Source organism: Puntigrus tetrazona, chromosome 8 (assembly GCF_018831695.1).
Source record: "Puntigrus tetrazona isolate hp1 chromosome 8, ASM1883169v1, whole genome shotgun sequence".
Lineage (NCBI taxonomy): Eukaryota > Metazoa > Chordata > Actinopteri > Cypriniformes > Cyprinidae > Puntigrus > Puntigrus tetrazona.
The window spans coordinates 23,614,858-23,632,135 of NC_056706.1; the positions used below are offsets into that span (position 1 = coordinate 23,614,858).

Genomic DNA, 17,278 nt, shown 5'->3' on the forward strand with positions numbered 1-17,278 from the left:
AATGATATTAAAGAAGTTGTAATTTACTGTTATTATTGTTGCAAATAATTTGAAACATTAACTTTAAATGTAACATTGAATAACACGGTTTATTCGGTTCTTTACATATGCTTTTATTTTGACATGTTGACTAACAAACTAGTGTATTTCCTTTGAAAGCACCAAAAGTAAAAAATGTTTAATTTGACATCACTGGAAAGTGCACTTTTTTAAAAGTGTACTTCAGTGTGGCATATGAAAGTACACTTTCAAGACCACTTAAGTGGCCTCTTATTTCAGCCATATCTCATGAAAGAAATTTGAAGCACATCACCTGTCGCATTCAAAATAATTAAGCTCACCCCTTTTTCATAAGACGTTTGATATTTAATACGGTCTAACCATTTATACATTGGTCACACTGATGTATTTACATGACACAAATCCACTTTCGGGTAGTCGCATTTTCTTAATGAGTAACTTAATGACATACAATTTTCCTTTAAATGTACATTTTAAAAAATGCTAAATGAAATAGCACAAGCTGCACAGCATGATACAATCATTTAAACAGAGCATAGAAACCAAGTGAAATACACAAATGAAATACTGATAGACCAACACTTATACAGATCCATACTTGAGACCTTGAAAAAAAAAAAAATGATGATAATAATACAAGTCAAAATATGTTTAAATGAGCAACTAAAGGGCAAATGAGATGTTCCAGGCGAGCCACTGCAGCATCTTTGGATATTAAAAGTGAAAGCTTGTCCGTTTAAAATCTACAAAAAACATTCTAGTTTAAGACTTCTACAGGTATTTACCACCATGTTTCGCAATTTGTGTAAAGTGCCGAGTTCTGTTATAAGTGTATGAATCCAGCAAACCCTTGATGGTCAGCAAATAATTATGGAAAATAAATCATATAGAACTGCCTTTATGCAAGCGTCCTTCCAAGTTAACACCTGGTGTAGATCACATTAATCATGAGCGTGTTTAACATTTCACAGCCACAAAGCGTCGGTATTTCAAGCTTAATAACTGAAGTGTGCATTTTTTTAAACAAATGCTTTGATTTGTCCAGACATTCCTGGCTGATTTAATTCAGCTGTAGTTTTAAAAAGTTCAGAAGGCAAATGTTTCTCCTTTCCAAAAGTTAGGCAATGTCATTTCAGTAAAAAAAAAAAACAACTCGGCTAAAGGGCCCCCATCAGCCCCAGACATGGCAGAATGAGTTTTATCCAATTGAATCTGAAGATAAAAATAAATGACTAGTAGAAAACAAAGGTGGAGTTCATGTAGGTGTTTGTTGCTGGCCTTTTCCAAACAGCGCATAATTATAGCAGTCGCAGGTTGCCTGTGTTACGAAGCCACGATGTGTCGAGTTTCTCAAGCGAATATGATTTACCCTAATCTGCTGCAATATTTCATTCTCATGAGTCACTGAGGTTTATCAAAACAAGCTTTAGCTTTAGCTTGTGAACCATGTAATCACAATAACATTACAGCTAAGCTGCAATTATCCCAAATACCTTATTTCCTTATTTTAAACACTGACATCAGGGTAAGAAATTACTAAAGTAAATACACCTGTCGGGAGACAAAAAAATAAGTACAATTTTTGGTCTTGCCTACAATAATGTTTACATTGTATTTTACATAGTAATGTTGCATTATAGTGCATTAAATATGTGCATAAAATGAATAGAATATAAATATATAAACGTATAATCTTCCAGTAAAGCTAGTTAATTGTATTTTTATTTTTATTTTGTTCTTAATGTGTCATTCCGAGGGCCACGTTTTTCTAGAAGTGGACGGGCTTCGGGAGATTGCTTTAGACGATACCTGAACGAAGAACAAACACAAAAGTTATGTTACCACATTGTAATATAATGGTAATATTTTTCTCCAGAATGATAGAATTACATTACATTTTAATGCATGTGCTAATATTTTTTGTTCTGTAATTTTGCAAAGCTTATTGTGAACGATTAATCAGTGCGTGAAAATGCAATAATTGTAATTAAATAATAACACGCTCTATCTCTGCAGTAATTTATTCTTTATTCTAATGTGAATTAGGCTGCATGGGCTATTGGACAAAATTCAACCGTAGCCAAACAGCTATTAAGGAAATGGTCTTAAACTCAATTCGGGAATCGAGCGCGAGATCATTTCCACTTACATCTGGCTTTATTCTGGTAAAACCCGCTTTCATGACCCAAATGAATTCCAAACTCGCTGTGTTTTTCTCTGTTTTTCATCGCTTAAATAAGTCTTGTAAAGCTTAATTAAATCGCTGAAATCCACGTGTTTGTTCTGCTTGAATGAGTCAGAAACGCACTGCATGACTGATCAGATTGAGAGGACTTACATCTGCCTGTGCTTTCGAGTAGTTCATGTGAGCGTACAGTAGAACAGCAATATCATTGTGGGACGCCTCCAGAGCAATGGAGAGAGCATTACTGCCATCCTGGGGGAAAGAAGTTAAAGAGCATGTATTTACCCATAATGCATTGCAGGACCGGATGCTTTAACGCTGGATTCGGTGTCCAGCAACATTTAGGGTGTGACCTGTTTTTCTGTTACATCATTATCTGTAAAACAGAGTACAATTTCCCTCTACGATGGAACAAGTGACTGCACTGGATTTCAAGCACAAACAATTACTCTGGGCCCCAGCTATACAGGCGGCAGGCAATGAGTGCAGGACAACACATTCAAAATGTTAAGATACACCATGCATTAGCTTCCATCTCAGAAAAAAAAGAGATGATCATTTTAAGATGAATAAAGTTGTCCTAAGGCACGAACATTTTAGGTTTTAGGACAATTTTGACGAAAATGATTTGATCCACTTTAAACCCTGAAGCAGAAACCAGCCTCTATAGCATTCAGTTCAAATATGTTACATTTTGTTTGTGTAAAAATATATTGTTTTATTTGTATTATTCGATCAAATAAGATGAGAAGTCATGTACTGTCTTGCCCAAGCTCAAGGTCACTTTATAATAAGCACATGAAACAGAAACATTAAAATTAAGACTTAAGGAGAAAATCTCTTAAATAAAATAAAATTTCTTCTTATTCAACTTATTCAAACATTTGCATGTAAAGCTGCATTATGGAATAAAGTATTTTAATGTAAGCGATTATCCATATATCAGGGTATGTATATGTGTATATATATATATATATATATATATATATATATATATATATATATATATATATATATATATACATTGTGTATAAATAAAAATAACATATGAATCAAGGAGAAAAACACAGAAATAAAACCTAATGTAATAAAATAGTAAAAAAAAAAAAAAAAAAAAAAAAAATAGTAATAAAAACTATAATAGTATCTGAATGCTACTAAAATAACACTGCCATATAGAACTAACAGAACTAGTGTGTTGATATACCTTTGATTATTTGTATGAACGCCACTTTAATCAAGGCTTTTTCAAGTTGCAATATTTTATATATTTTATATATTTTATATTGTAATATTTGTTATATTTTAGAGTCATGTACATTTTGATTGTATGAAGGTGGTTGTGATGAACTCACATTATCCACGACTGAAATGTCACACCCGGGCTGCTCCAGCAGTAAGGACACAATCTCAGCCCGGCCATGTTCACTCGCACACATCAGAGCAGTGGAGCCCTCGTCGTCCTGGACGTTCACATCAGCACCGCAGTCGAGCAGCGCCCGCACCATCTCCTGCCGCCCGTGACTCACAGCCAGCATTAAAGCTGTCTGTCCCGCCTAACCACACACACACACACACACACACACAACACACACTCGCTCAGCCGCAGGATTCCCACTGTACAGAAATCAACACTCTTAAGGCTATTGTTTTTATCCAAACATGAAGATTTTAGACACTAAAATCACAGAACTAATTAGTGTCTGAATTTGATTACATCAGATAAAAATAACAAAAGTTTTCAAAGACATTTTAGTCGAGGTTTGCCTTGCTTAACTTGGTTAATATCAGTGCCACGTTTTTATTTATTTATCAACAAAATGACATCTCTACATTTTTAGAAGTGACTTTTTAGCCTATATTGGAAAAAAACGTAAAATCTTTAAATGTTTTGAAAAAAGTTTACGCACAAAAAACTGTTGCCTTTTTATAACTTTTATATATTATTTTATGTAAAATGTAAATTATTTCTCTGATCAAAGCTTTGGTGCTCAATAAACATTTATTATTACTGTCAATGTGCTGTTATTTACAGGAACTTTTTACAGGAACGATTTTAGATTCCCCAAAGAACATTTCTTGAAAGAACTCCTCATGTGAAAAACATTTTAACAAGAGCCCTTTTTCCATTATAAAGAACCTTTTGTGCAATGGAAGGATTCCATGGATGTTAAAAGGTTCTTCATGGAACAATAGATGACAATAAACAACCTTTAAATGTGTAAGTGGAAATGTCATATTCAAATCAGAAGATGATATAATTGCAGATGAATAACTAATTAACTGTCTGACTTACTTGGCTGGCCTTGGCATTGACGTTTCCCAGACGGAAGAGTTTCTGGACCACTGCCATGTCGTCCTCCTCCTTCACCGCTGAAAGCGCTGCCAGCATCACAGCTGTATATCCAGCTTTATTCTGCTGATCAACGTTGCACAAGTCTGCACATAAACACATCCACAACTGAGGTTCAACTCATCACAGCTCAGTAGCGTATAACTTAAAGCTTGAACTGCCATTTCAAAAGCAAGTAAATACAAGTAATATCAGTTGTTCATTTCAAGAAAGTATGTAAGTTATAATTGGATATCACTAATGTATGTAAATATGCAATAAAAAGTTAGGTCATGTGACAACCATAGTATGCACTAATAAGTACCATAGTATGCACAAACACAACTTTTCTTACATTAAAAGAATTATGATTTCTTAAACATTTAGTCTAAAAATGATACTGAAATCAAAGGACCTTTGCTGATCTTTTAAAAGGTCACTGTACAAGAACAAGAAAGTTTTGATTTCTTAAACATTTAGTCTAAAACAGCTTAACATATTGAAATCATTTACCCCATATTGAAAATCTAAGACAATTCTATTTTAGCTGACTGTTCGGAGGTTTGTGATGTCCCATTGCTGCACGTAAAATGTGAATGTAAAATAGTTATCAGTATTCATTATGTAAATATTATTGCTGTCTTATCACGGATGATTTGTTATGCACTGAGTATTTCACTTTATAGCACTTCCACTTCTGGGACAGCCACAAGCCTGTGTTTCAAAGACAAAGCTTTTACAGGTTTGACGACATGGGGGTAAGTGATTGATTTTAGGGTAACTCTTTAAATATTCAGCTAGGCTAACTGCATTGCCTGTTACTATGTTGTTCTGATGTGTCGTAAAAAGCTCTCTTAACCTGTGTCAAGCAGCAGGTCCACCACAGTGAAGTTGGAATGAGAGACGCTGTAGTGTAGGGCAGTGTTGCCATTGCCATCCGTCATATTGACTATGTGCTCCAGCAGGACTGGAGAGACCTCAGAGAAAGCCATCAGGTAATTTGACACACGTGACGGCTGGGCCATCTTTGCACTGGATACCCTGAACCACTCCAGCTGAACGCTATGAGTGCTGGACAACTGCGTTAGACATGTTAACAGAAGAATATAATGGTTACGTTTGGTTGAAATGTCATTTCATTGCATTATGTATAAAATGTCATTTGTGTGATTCGTTCTCACCACTTCTTTACTCTTCACCGATTTTGCTCCGTCATTAAGGTGGTTCTTCAAAATTAGGCAAGCCTCACGCATTTTGACACTTAGCTCAAACCTGTAAGATAATCTCCATTTATGGTTTGTAATAATTACATCATAGCTATGGATTGTGGCATTCTAACAAAGAGATATCTCCAGTACAAGGTGAATCATTTTGGTCTCCTTTCAGAAAGACCTTAAATGTTTAAACATGTACATCTGCTAAAAAGTAATTTTTTTTTCGATGTATGCTGCCATATAGATAACCTTAAAGCTAATTAACCAAACTGTTTTCTGTGGATTTTCAGTCATCACCAAAATCTCCATGCTCTTACTTTTCCTTTACTTCCTCTTTCTGATCCTTTGAATCTTCAGCCCCAACTGACATGTTTTCATCACTGTCAGTTTCGTCCACATTTATATTCATCTCTTCATCAGATGTATCCTCTAGAGCTGCTCCTTCTTCCACACTACTGTCTGAACACGCACCAGCCTCACTTTCATCCGAGGAACTCTCTTCCTCATCCTCTTCACTAGACGTTGACTCATATCTGAAAGCATTAAGGGAAGAAATTCAGTTTAATTGGCAGTCTGACATCAAGCTGAAAGATTTATATAAGAAGTAATGACAAAATGGAGAGTTACAGTTCTAAAAGATCAAACAAGCCATTTGAAGCCAGTGATATTATATACAGTTGTTACTGTGCAGGACAATTAATTTTATTACCAAAATTGACTAGTTTTAGCATATTGCAGTTGTTACCACTTCATAAAAGCAATAAGCCATTGGATGTAGGCTGTGGCAATCTGTTACTACAGTAATGGTATTTCGAATTGTGCCAATATGTCCTTTTTAAAAAAACTCTAACAACTCACCCTCCGTTTAGAATTCCAACAAACTTCAGGCTCTTTTTGCCACCGCTGGAAGCTGCACCAGCACCACTCCCATCCTTCCTCTTCATGATAGATTTCAGAGGCCCTGCAGCTTTTTTTGGCAAATAAATATTTTTTAAAGGGATTTCGGCCTATTCAACCAAGACCAAATGCATTAACATTGTATATTAGCATGCTAAACTCCAATAGAGTTGTCATGAGTTAAGTACTGGCAAAATGTTAGAAAGGCTATATTACCTACAACAGTAGCACAACCAAGGCAGATTAACATTTCAATTAAAGATTAATAAGATTAATATTTTTTAATAATTGTGCATAGTATGAACGGGTACATGCTTTATAAAAATAACAATGCTCACCCTCTGCAAACATTGTCTGTTCTTCAGCGTCTTGTGTATCATTAAGACACTCCCACTGGATACCAATGCTTACTAGCTCCCCCATGTTTTGCTTTGAAGTTTCCACAGGATATGTTTGAATGCTTTTGTCATTTTTTGAAACGTACTCTGGGTCAGTCACATCTGGAAACAACACTCCTACTGAACAAACTTCAGGACATGTTTCCATTTGGGCATTGGCTGTCTCTGGTTTTGCTATTGTCTCTTTGTCCAGCATTATCTTGGATGCCCTCTCAACTTCCTGAGCTCTGAAAGCTTCAAGATCTTGGTTGACTTGAGTTAATCGTGTCTCGAGAACCTGGATTGACTCTTGCTGAAATTTGATAGTGTGCTGCAGGGTGTCAATTTCTCGTTCTGTCTCACTTTGTAGCCCTAGAAATGATTCTATTACCCAGACTGCTGCATCTTCTGTAGCCACTCCAGTCTGAATTGCCTCATCGTGCATAACACTAATCTCAGTCTCAATAGCTACATGACTAACATCAACAGTAGCTTCAACAGCAGCATCCTTGACTGCTTGGCGATTGTAGACAACCACAGTCTCAATGGAATTGTCGCTGCCTACTGCTATGGATCTCTTTTCTACAGGAGTAATGGCTAGTTTTGCCTTTTTGTCTTGTTCATCACTTTTGCATTCTGGCTTTTTATTCCAAAGTGCCTGTGATGGTAGGTGGCAAGCTCCTGCTCTTGCCTCAGTTGAGACTGAGTTGAGCGTTGCATCAAGTTCCTCTGTTTTCTTTTGAAGTTCATTTGCCAGCCTTTCTTTTTCAGCCCGAAGCATGGCAACTTCTCTTTCTAGAACTGGTAGTCCTTTGACTCGCTCTTCCATCTCTCTTAGCTGCCTAAGTGCGGTGGCCATCTGTTCTCGCACTGTCTGGAGCTGTCCAGGAGGTAATGTTCCTGAGTTGGAGGCTGGCGTGCTCCTTCCAGACGTTTGAGGGCTTGCTTTGGTCCAGACACCAGAAAGGGGGTTCTGAACAACAGGTGATATCTGTAGCAAGTGGGCATCTGAAGCAAGCTGGGAAGAAGCTAGTGAAATGTCCCTATTAAATCCACTGGCTTTGGAACTCACTTTGGAAAGGTCAGACAAATTAGAGCCTAATCCGTTGGAAAACTGACTTTGCTCCTGTTGGAGCCGAAGACTAGTTTCAAAGAGTGTTCTCTCAACTCTAGGGTTACGTGGTGGAGGTGGTGGTGGCACTTTGGAGCAAGTAGGTGGATTGGGATTGATGACTGGTAATGGGGAGAGTGGTTGTGATTTACTAGGTGATGTGATGGGGCTTTGGAGAAAAGGTGGGTTAGTTTGGCCATTCTCACTGGTTGTTGAGGAAAGAGACTCTGTGGAGGTCCAGCCACTGGCCCGACCACCGACACTTAAATTCCTCTGATACCCACGGTCACCCCTGGATCCCCTCCGAGGGTTCACATTAGCCCTACGAATGCTATGTCCACTCTCTATTTCCTCAACATACTTGAGAAAGTCAAGGTCCAGCTGAAATCCGTAGGGAGTCTGTACTGAATAGGAGCCACCTTGGTCTGTTTCTTCTTCAGTAGAGCAATGAAAAGGGGCACTCAGATCTGCAATGCAAGCATAAGCAGATGTGTTCATCTTGAAACAGTGCTACCCAAGAGCAGAAAAACTACTTACTTGGCAGTTTGGAGGTTATATGCACAGACTGGGTCATTTTATGGAGCCTTGTGCTGCCCCTCCTGAAGAAAAATCAGCACACCTACAAGCAAAAGACAACATCTCAGTGCCAAAGAGTCAAATGAAAACATTGTCTGGGAGCTGCTGGTGATAATTGACATGGGCTGATAGGTAATGGTGTTGCTGCATGTTGCATTGCATGTTTATTAGGTCACAGCAATGTTAGCAACCAGAATGACACAGTTTCTAGTTGAAACATGCTCTGGTCTCATATCACAGAAACTGTTGTTTTTAGACTTCACAGTCCTGAGGTTTAAACATAATAGGTAACTTGAAAGCAGCCTTGACTGTTCTGGCCAAAAATAAATATAGCTGTAACCCTCATAATAAGCAGGTTGCATGCATTTATGTACTCTATGATCTCTTTTATTTGTAGTATAATGGGATGACTGTTAGTGATTGTAACATATTTGTGCCATTATCTGTGTTGTTTCAATGACATTTATAAACAAAAAATGCATTTACATCACACCTGATTTTCTTTTTTTCTTTAATGTCCTAGAGTTTCACTTCTGCTCCAGCTTAGTAATGGTTTGCAATATAAAAAAATCATGTTGTTACCCACAATAGTTTGGAAAATGCCAAGTTTGCTCAGAAATAGGTCATAGTATTTATATATGAATATGGTAATAATGCAATCTCGTGGACCAGATATCTGAGGCCAAATTATAACAATTTGAAGGAAAACCTGATTTGAAAAACCGACATGATTATCAGAACGTCACCCCTTTTCTTTACTGACAGCAACACTTAAGGTTTATTTTGTACTCAAAACAATCACAACACTTTAAGTCTTTATTGGTAAATTATCCACCACTTCCACATTGCTCTCCTTCTTCCTCTGAAACACTGCAGTGATTTCAGGACACACTATTATTAAAAAAAAACTACTCTCACATGAGCAGGCATGCATTGAAATAACTGAAGTTATTTAGTGAATGACCTTCTGCATAAAGGATTTCACTTTGCAGACCATTCACATATTACAACTTTTGACTGTACTTTTAGAATTTTGAAGCCCACTAATCATCTAATATATCACTGTGTCATGGCAACTCTACAATAAGTTTTATATGGAGATGTTACGGCGCATTCAATGGTAGAATATAAAACATGCATTACATTTTATTAACATTACATCCTGCACATCCTTTATGATGCTTACTTTCAATACCAGTGGGCAGAGCAGGTCATGGAAATACAGTTAAAACACATACACACCCCTTTAAAGAGGAAGGGAAGCATGTTGCACATAACTGTTTTCACAGAGCCCCAGGCACATTCCACCAGACATTTCCTATTTCACACAGCACTAATGTGACCAGGCTCGGACATGTCAATCCAGCACAAAGACTCTACCAGGGTGGCAAACGGCTCGAATGCAGGATATAAAGAAAAGGCTGTTGGGCCAAAGGGAAAAAAACAGAAGCACTACATTGGTTTAAGTAGCGTTGGCGAAGACTGTGTCTAATTAAAAGCATACTGTGTATCGTTTGATCGCATTTAACAGGCCAAAGCTGTTTTTTCCACTGACTGAGCAAAGTAATGGTACCACGTGGAGACTGAATCCAAATGTTTCAATATGTTTTGCATTGGATAGACTGACTCGAGCAATGCAGCTGACCAGGTTTCCAGTCTCTGTGATACAGTCTAGCCTGTCAGCTCACAGCGTGCCGTCTTGATTTGCGGCTTGCAGGACTTCCCCGTCCTTCCAGCTGTGAGCTGAGACGTATCACTGTGTTCGCCTGCTGGTAAAAGCCTAATTACAAGGCAAGAGGGGAAAAACACATTCCTGTCTACCTCCTGCGCCTCTTAACCAGCATGCTACAAACATGCCAGGCTCACAAAAACAAAAGCATGTCCATCATTTGACAAAGATCTGAACGTTTACACTACAAGAGGAAAGTTTGGACACGCCCACCCATTCCGTGTTTTCCATGTTTCCATTAACAACATCATCAAAACAATAAAAATGGAAATATGGGGATCAGATATTGACTAAAAAAGCCAAAGAAGCTTTTGCATATTTAAGCTTCTCCAAAATCGCCACCCTTTGCCTAGACTCTAGCTCTGGACATTAAAACAACTGCTGCGGTGCATCTTGGGATGCATTCTATAAAAGAATGTTCCCATGTGTGCTTCACACTGATTTATCTTTTTCAAAACATCCTTTAAGACTCTGAACAGTAAAAATTCAATAAGCGAGTCTAAATGCTTGAGTGTTACTTTCAGAGCTTGTCAAGTTAAATTAAAAGAAATCACTGTTCAAACCCTGTACCTTTCATTCAGTTCTGCTCCATAAAAGTTAGAGCTTTGTGAATCACCACTTTTGAACACGAGAACAGTGACTTCTCAGAGCAGGCAAATAACTTGAAACAAATCTTCCACTGTGGCGTTGTCTGAATGGGAGTCATGTTTTGAAAGTGACCTCATAGCACTCCCTCCCATTTTCCTGCAGAGGAAGCAGGAGGTCTCTATTCACATTATACGTTATGTGAACTCTGCAGGCTGGACAAGGCCACTTCTTATTTAAAAAAAGGCAGTCCCATAAAAAAAAAAGCTTTGCAGAGATTTCAGACGCCACCTTACAGCATTGTCAGGAATTTTCGTGCAATCACATGACTTAAAGGAATATTATTATATAAATAAAATGTATCTAATGTATCATCATTTAAGTACATTCACATTGTTCAAAACCCATGTGAAATCCTTCTATACACAAAATTAGATATTTAGCCTTCTCCTTTGCATAAAATGAAACTACAGAGTTACTAGGCACATACAGCAAGCACTATATAAAGTAGTCTCAGCAACTATGGGACCAATATTTTGAAGCAACGTGATAGCTTGAAATAAAAGCTGTGATTTGATGAAAATCGTTCCCTTCGCCAAAGCTCTCAAAATGTTTCGTCTCGAGATGTGTCTTCCAGTATTGTGGCCAGGGATAATGAATGGCATCAGTTCTCACATCTTGGTGACTATTGAAATGCATCAGGTACCAGGGGAATCCCAAAAGCATTATTAGCAAACATATTTCAACAGTTTGTGGTTGTTAAGTGCAATTGAGGAATCTATAATATGGTCATGCATAAGGCGCTATTAATCTCTGCTTTGTGAGTACTTTTAAACAACCAAATATGCTAGTAATATGCATGCTAATAAGCAACTAGTTAATAGTGTTAACTGGTTCCTAAACTAAAGTGTTATTGATATTTATAATAAAACGGGGAGGTTTCTGTCCCGCCACTGAAGATCCATACAACCAAAACTTTTACAATCCAAAAAAGCTCATAAAGGCATAAAGTCTTGTAAAGGGATACTATCACTTTAGCTAAAACTGTTTAATTCAGTGGTTTATTTGAATTTTTATGATCAACACAATTTTTATGACAGTTTTCATGAATCATGTTTATTTGATATACTTTATGTATGTCTATCGATCATTGCGAATTTAAATAATCTGTTCACCCTATAAAATAATCATATCTCTTCACATTGGATTGAATGGTTTGATTCATATGGATAAGTTTTACAGCAGCTTCATGAACTTTTGCATCTTTACATTTCGGTTGTATGAAGTTTCAATGGAGACTTGAAACAAAAGTCTCACGAGTTTGAAACTAAATGAGGCTGCGTAATTTATGTTAGAATTTTAAATGTTCATTTTTGGGTGAAATAACTTTAAGAAGGCTTTTGAATATTGCATGCACACTGGGAAATCAAACATCTCTTTTTTACTTTATCTACATATTTAGTGGAAAAAATTTGTGCGTTACTTGTGCATTTTGCTAAATATCTCTTTTTCTTATTAAAATAAGTCATCTTTGGAATTACTTTTTAGTACTTTCCTAGAACAGTTTTTGTCTTGACAGTGTTTAAATGCACGTTTTTCATTTTGGGTCAAGCTGTTCTTTTAAGCTACAGTGTTTTGCATTGTTTTTACTAGTGTCACAGCCAGTGCAGAAACACAGCTGCTCTTTCCTGAAGGGAAGTGGCTCTGATATGGCCCCAGGGTCTCCAGGAGCAGCAGCCATTGTCTTTCAGGACAGACGGTTGATCAATGCAGCAAAAGCTGTTTCCTCAAGGACCAGGCAATGAAAAATAAACAAGGAAACAAAGCATATGCACATGCTCTAAAAACAACATCCCAGTGACATCGGATCATTTTTCAGGATACCAAATACAATGTTTAATGTTCTAGATTCTGCACGACGTATGATCACATTTAAAGAACAAAACGTGCTTTTTTTAGCGAACATGAGTTGCTTTTATCTTGCGAGCTGATGTTTTTTTTATTATTATTATTTTTTGGATAAACGTAACTTCCTATTAGTGTTAGTCATTCGTATTCGATTTTTCAAAATCATTATTTAGTTCTGTTGGTGTAAAATTGTAGTAAACTGAAAACACCACTTAGTTCACTTAAAATGCCTGACGTGGCCGTCTTGCCGTGACACAGTTCAGTGAATAAAGGCAACATCCTCCCATTGTTTCTAAAAGCTTCTTCAGAAAATGGACTCTTCCTGTAAAAACAGCTGATCACATTTTAGGGCAGTATAAACAGATTCTTAAGGCCAATAGAGGTCACTGAGAGTTTCATTATTTAGTGGTACTGCTCAAACTAAAACTATCGAGTATGAAAGTCTGTTTAAATCACTCTGCGCGCTACAAACATGAATATTACCTCAAATGACACCGCTTATTGAGAAGTGTGTTATTATTTATTTTCATAAAAGGTCAGACTTGTGATTTCAAAAGAATGATAGATATTTATCTTCACTCTTAAGGGCCCAAAAGGAAAGAGGCTGGACTGTATTAGACTACAATCAATTTTCAATATGCGCTTATTAAGCTAAATGCACATATTAATTGCTTGATACTTTGTATGCCTTTTTATGTTTATATTTAACATGATCAAGCTTAGCTGTAAATAATGAACAGAATGTCTTATGCTTTATCTAGCACTTGTGTTCGTGGGTCTCTGGCCGTAACAAGCAGAAGGTCGGTCTCATAAGAGTCTATTTTTGATTATCAACTTGATCCTGTCAAGAGTAGCTCTGCCATAACAGTACATGACAGTATGTTTCTTCCTCTTCATAGTTTATATGCAGTGACAAATGGTGCAGGAAAGAAAGTCTGGGTAACATTTTGGTTTGTACTTTATATAAGAACCCTTTTTGGTCTGACAAAGAACCATTCAGCCAAAGGTTCTTCATCTCTTTTAGAATCTGAAAAACCTTTAAAACTTTTTAGGTACAGGGAAGTTCTTCAGATGTTAAATCGAACCATTTAGACAAAAGGGCTTTTCCATGGCGTTGTGAAACTCCTTTATTTTTAAGAGTTTGTAGTTCCTACAATTCCTACTATTAATTAGTTGCTTAGCATGCATATTACTGGCATACTGGCTTGCAAAATTATATAAAAGGACTTGATTTTTTAATAGTTCATGTATCCACTTCCTGTGGAAACTAATCACCCTTCAGTGACTTTCATTGAGCTCCACTATATGACTAAACTTGACTGTTTTTTTTATATTTGTCTTCTTCTCAAGCTTGCTTCCTAATCTAGCCGTCTAATAAACATGGTATTGTATATCACAAATATTTTTGACGAATTGCTTTTGTACCTCTTTTCCACAAAAGGCAATGGTTTTATTTAAAAGCGTCATTTGTGTAAAAATAAATGTTTAAAAAAAAGAATGAAAAATCCCTGAAAAAATGTAATCTGAATCCAGTTTAAATCAAAGCTATATTTTCCAAATGAACCTCATAACGTTTTTACATTTTCTATTCTGATTTAAGCCACATTAGGGGAATAACTTTGTTTGTGACGTGCTAACTGGTTTAACATTTTCAGACAGGCTCCGTCTGCCCGTTCGGTATTATCCACATACCAACAAATAATGTGATTTAGAGGAAGAGTAAGTCTCCAGAACATGCTGCCGTGAACACTGCAGGCTCTATTCGCCTGTAAACAACTTATACATTATCCACGGTGATGGACGAACAAAGAACTTCTGTCATGGAAGCGAGTCAAATCGTGTCACACTATTTAACTATATTAGATTAAATACGAGAATGTATTAGATCACATTTAATGGCGTTACAGCGCAGAGCTACAAAGGCCAGCTATAGTACGGGCTGGGATGGAACCGTAACAGAAGGCTGAATTACTTTCAGTTTTTACTATTAATATCTTTATGAACGCGATCACATGGACTACAAGGGCATCGGCCGAGTCCTCATCACCGCATCAACAATTTACAGATTCAGACCGAACTTTGTCAACGCGTTGTGCATTTCGCTGATCTGAATCTAATCTTTTGCACAAATGTATTTTACTTTATATCTTCGTAGATGATGCATGGGCGAATGGTGGAGGGGCGGCTCAGACAGGGAACGGTCCGTAAATAGAATCATGAGACCTGGAGCATGTGATTCTTTAAGCATTTCGGAGGCAAGTTCAATTTTCAAGCTACAGAACCGTTTTGGGCCAACAACAATATAATGCATTGTTAATAGCAGTTTTATCTCCTGAGGTCAGTAGATCAGGATGATTTGATCAGTGGAAAGGTCGTGAAATGTCGTACTTTTGCTTTATTTACATTGCATTCATTTGTTCAATTATCAGTTTTAAATGAATAAAGTAATTATGTTTGCAATCCCGTTACTCGACTTAAATGCGATTTAAAACCTATTTATTTATTGATTTATTTAACATTAAACAAAAAAACTAGGCAAATGTTAAAAATATAACACTTCATGTTTGTTGTTTTTTTGTAGTTATCAATAAATTTGCATACAAAAACACTTTATTGGGTTATATGGCTGAGCGCAACGTACACTATAGGTAGGCTGTGTACAAAAACTGGATGCATTTTAGTCTATAAGATATTTAATAGTTATGTTTACCCTTACCAAGGATTTGTTTTTCAATCAGACAAACACAAATTAGCGAAGCAATAGGTGGCCTTTACACACACACACACACACACACACACCGTACTGATTAGACACAGATATACATCTTGAACTTGTTGAATTAAGCCAAAGTATCCTGCAGAAATTTACAAATGATATCACTGATACCTAACGAGCCAGAACATGGACGAGGACAGACATAAACACATACTGCTATACACTGAACACAAAGTAGCAGTGTCAGTTAAACTTTAGCATTATCTATGTTGTTAAATGTAAAGCTTTAACCACCATCAAAGCAAGAGCAATCCGAACAGAAACGGCGCTCTCTACGCTGCCAGTCAAACTATTTTCGGAAGTCACGAAACTTCGTCTTACCCTCAGGATGACGTTTGCTACTTTTGTTTTTGCGTAGTGATAATCCTGATATGATCGCTGATTTATTTCCAGCCTTTGGACGAGCGGTAGTTACCGTTCATTCCGAGTAGGTCAATTATGAAGGCTCTGTGGCGGGATCCAGTTAAAATGATCTGTTGGGGTGTATGGGCTCATGGGCGGCGCTGGCATTGCTTTGAATGGGTGGTGCTGATTCCTTCCCAGCCATGTAACTGCGTCGTGATCTTCGAGTTGAGGAGCTCTGCATTTAGATCCATCTGAGTCAGACAGAACTGTCCCAGACTGGAAGTCCCCAAGAAAGTCCATTCATATTAATGCAAATTCTCACATGTGATCAGTGTTGGGGAGGTTGCTTTGGAAATGACTTTAATAATGTGATTATACAGTATATATATATATATATATATATATATATATATATATATATATATATATATATATATATATATATATTTTTTTTTTTTTTTTTTTTTTAAACCTTATTTAATTTAAAGCGCAACAACCACAAATCCTTTCTTCGATATCATTCCGAGGTTAAACACTGATTTAAAACAGCAATAAGAAATTGTTTAGTTATACTGTTTTTGAATTCAAGTCTTTGCATAGCTATGACAGGAAACTCTGGTATCTAAAAATGGCTTGAAGAAAAAAAAAAAAAAAAAGTCAATTGCATATTAAAGCATATGTAAACCCACACCGAAAATAAAACAGTTCAAATAAGCAGGTATCCTATTCTGTGTCCAAAACTCCCAGTCACTGTAATTTCTGAAAGAAATCAACTAAATCTGTATCTGGGTGTGTGAAAAAAAAATATGATGTAACCCCCTTTGTAACATTTTCATAAGTAACTAATTTAATTACGCACAGAATCTGTAACTGATTGTAATTACATTAGCTAGTTACATGTAACTAGTTATTTCCCAACACTGCATATGATATTCATCAAGTAAACAAACTGGCAGATAGAAGTCGCTACAGTTTTCATCATCTACTCTTATAAGTAACAAACTACAATTTTTACCTAACCATATTGCGTTTGTCAATATACAGGCTAAATAAAAAAGTCTATCTCACGCCCTCTCTATTGTAAATAAATTTTTTACATTCAATAAATAAAAATAAATAAAGCAACTTTTCCCTTTTAGACTTGCACATAATGGCTCTTTTGCCTCCATTGTCCTATTTGTAAGTTACTTTGGTTAAAAGCGTCTGCTAAAAGACTGAATGT

General features: G+C 36.6%; 1 protein-coding gene across 1 annotated transcript; it reads right to left on the reverse strand.

Moving 5' to 3' along the window:
• Positions 1-344: 344 nt before the first annotated feature.
• On the reverse strand, positions 345-16,317 carry kank3 (KN motif and ankyrin repeat domains 3). Its single transcript, XM_043246994.1, has 11 exons — positions 16,033-16,317; positions 8,675-8,756; positions 6,988-8,604; positions 6,611-6,719; positions 6,070-6,285; positions 5,720-5,810; positions 5,398-5,617; positions 4,503-4,645; positions 3,562-3,762; positions 2,360-2,458; positions 345-1,830 (listed from the first exon to the last, which is right to left on the reverse strand). Exons 2-11 carry the CDS (start codon positions 8,709-8,711, stop codon positions 1,768-1,770), a joined length of 2,796 nt encoding a protein of 931 aa, XP_043102929.1. The 5' UTR covers positions 8,712-8,756; positions 16,033-16,317; the 3' UTR covers positions 345-1,767.
• Between the last annotated feature and the right edge of the window lie 961 nt (positions 16,318-17,278).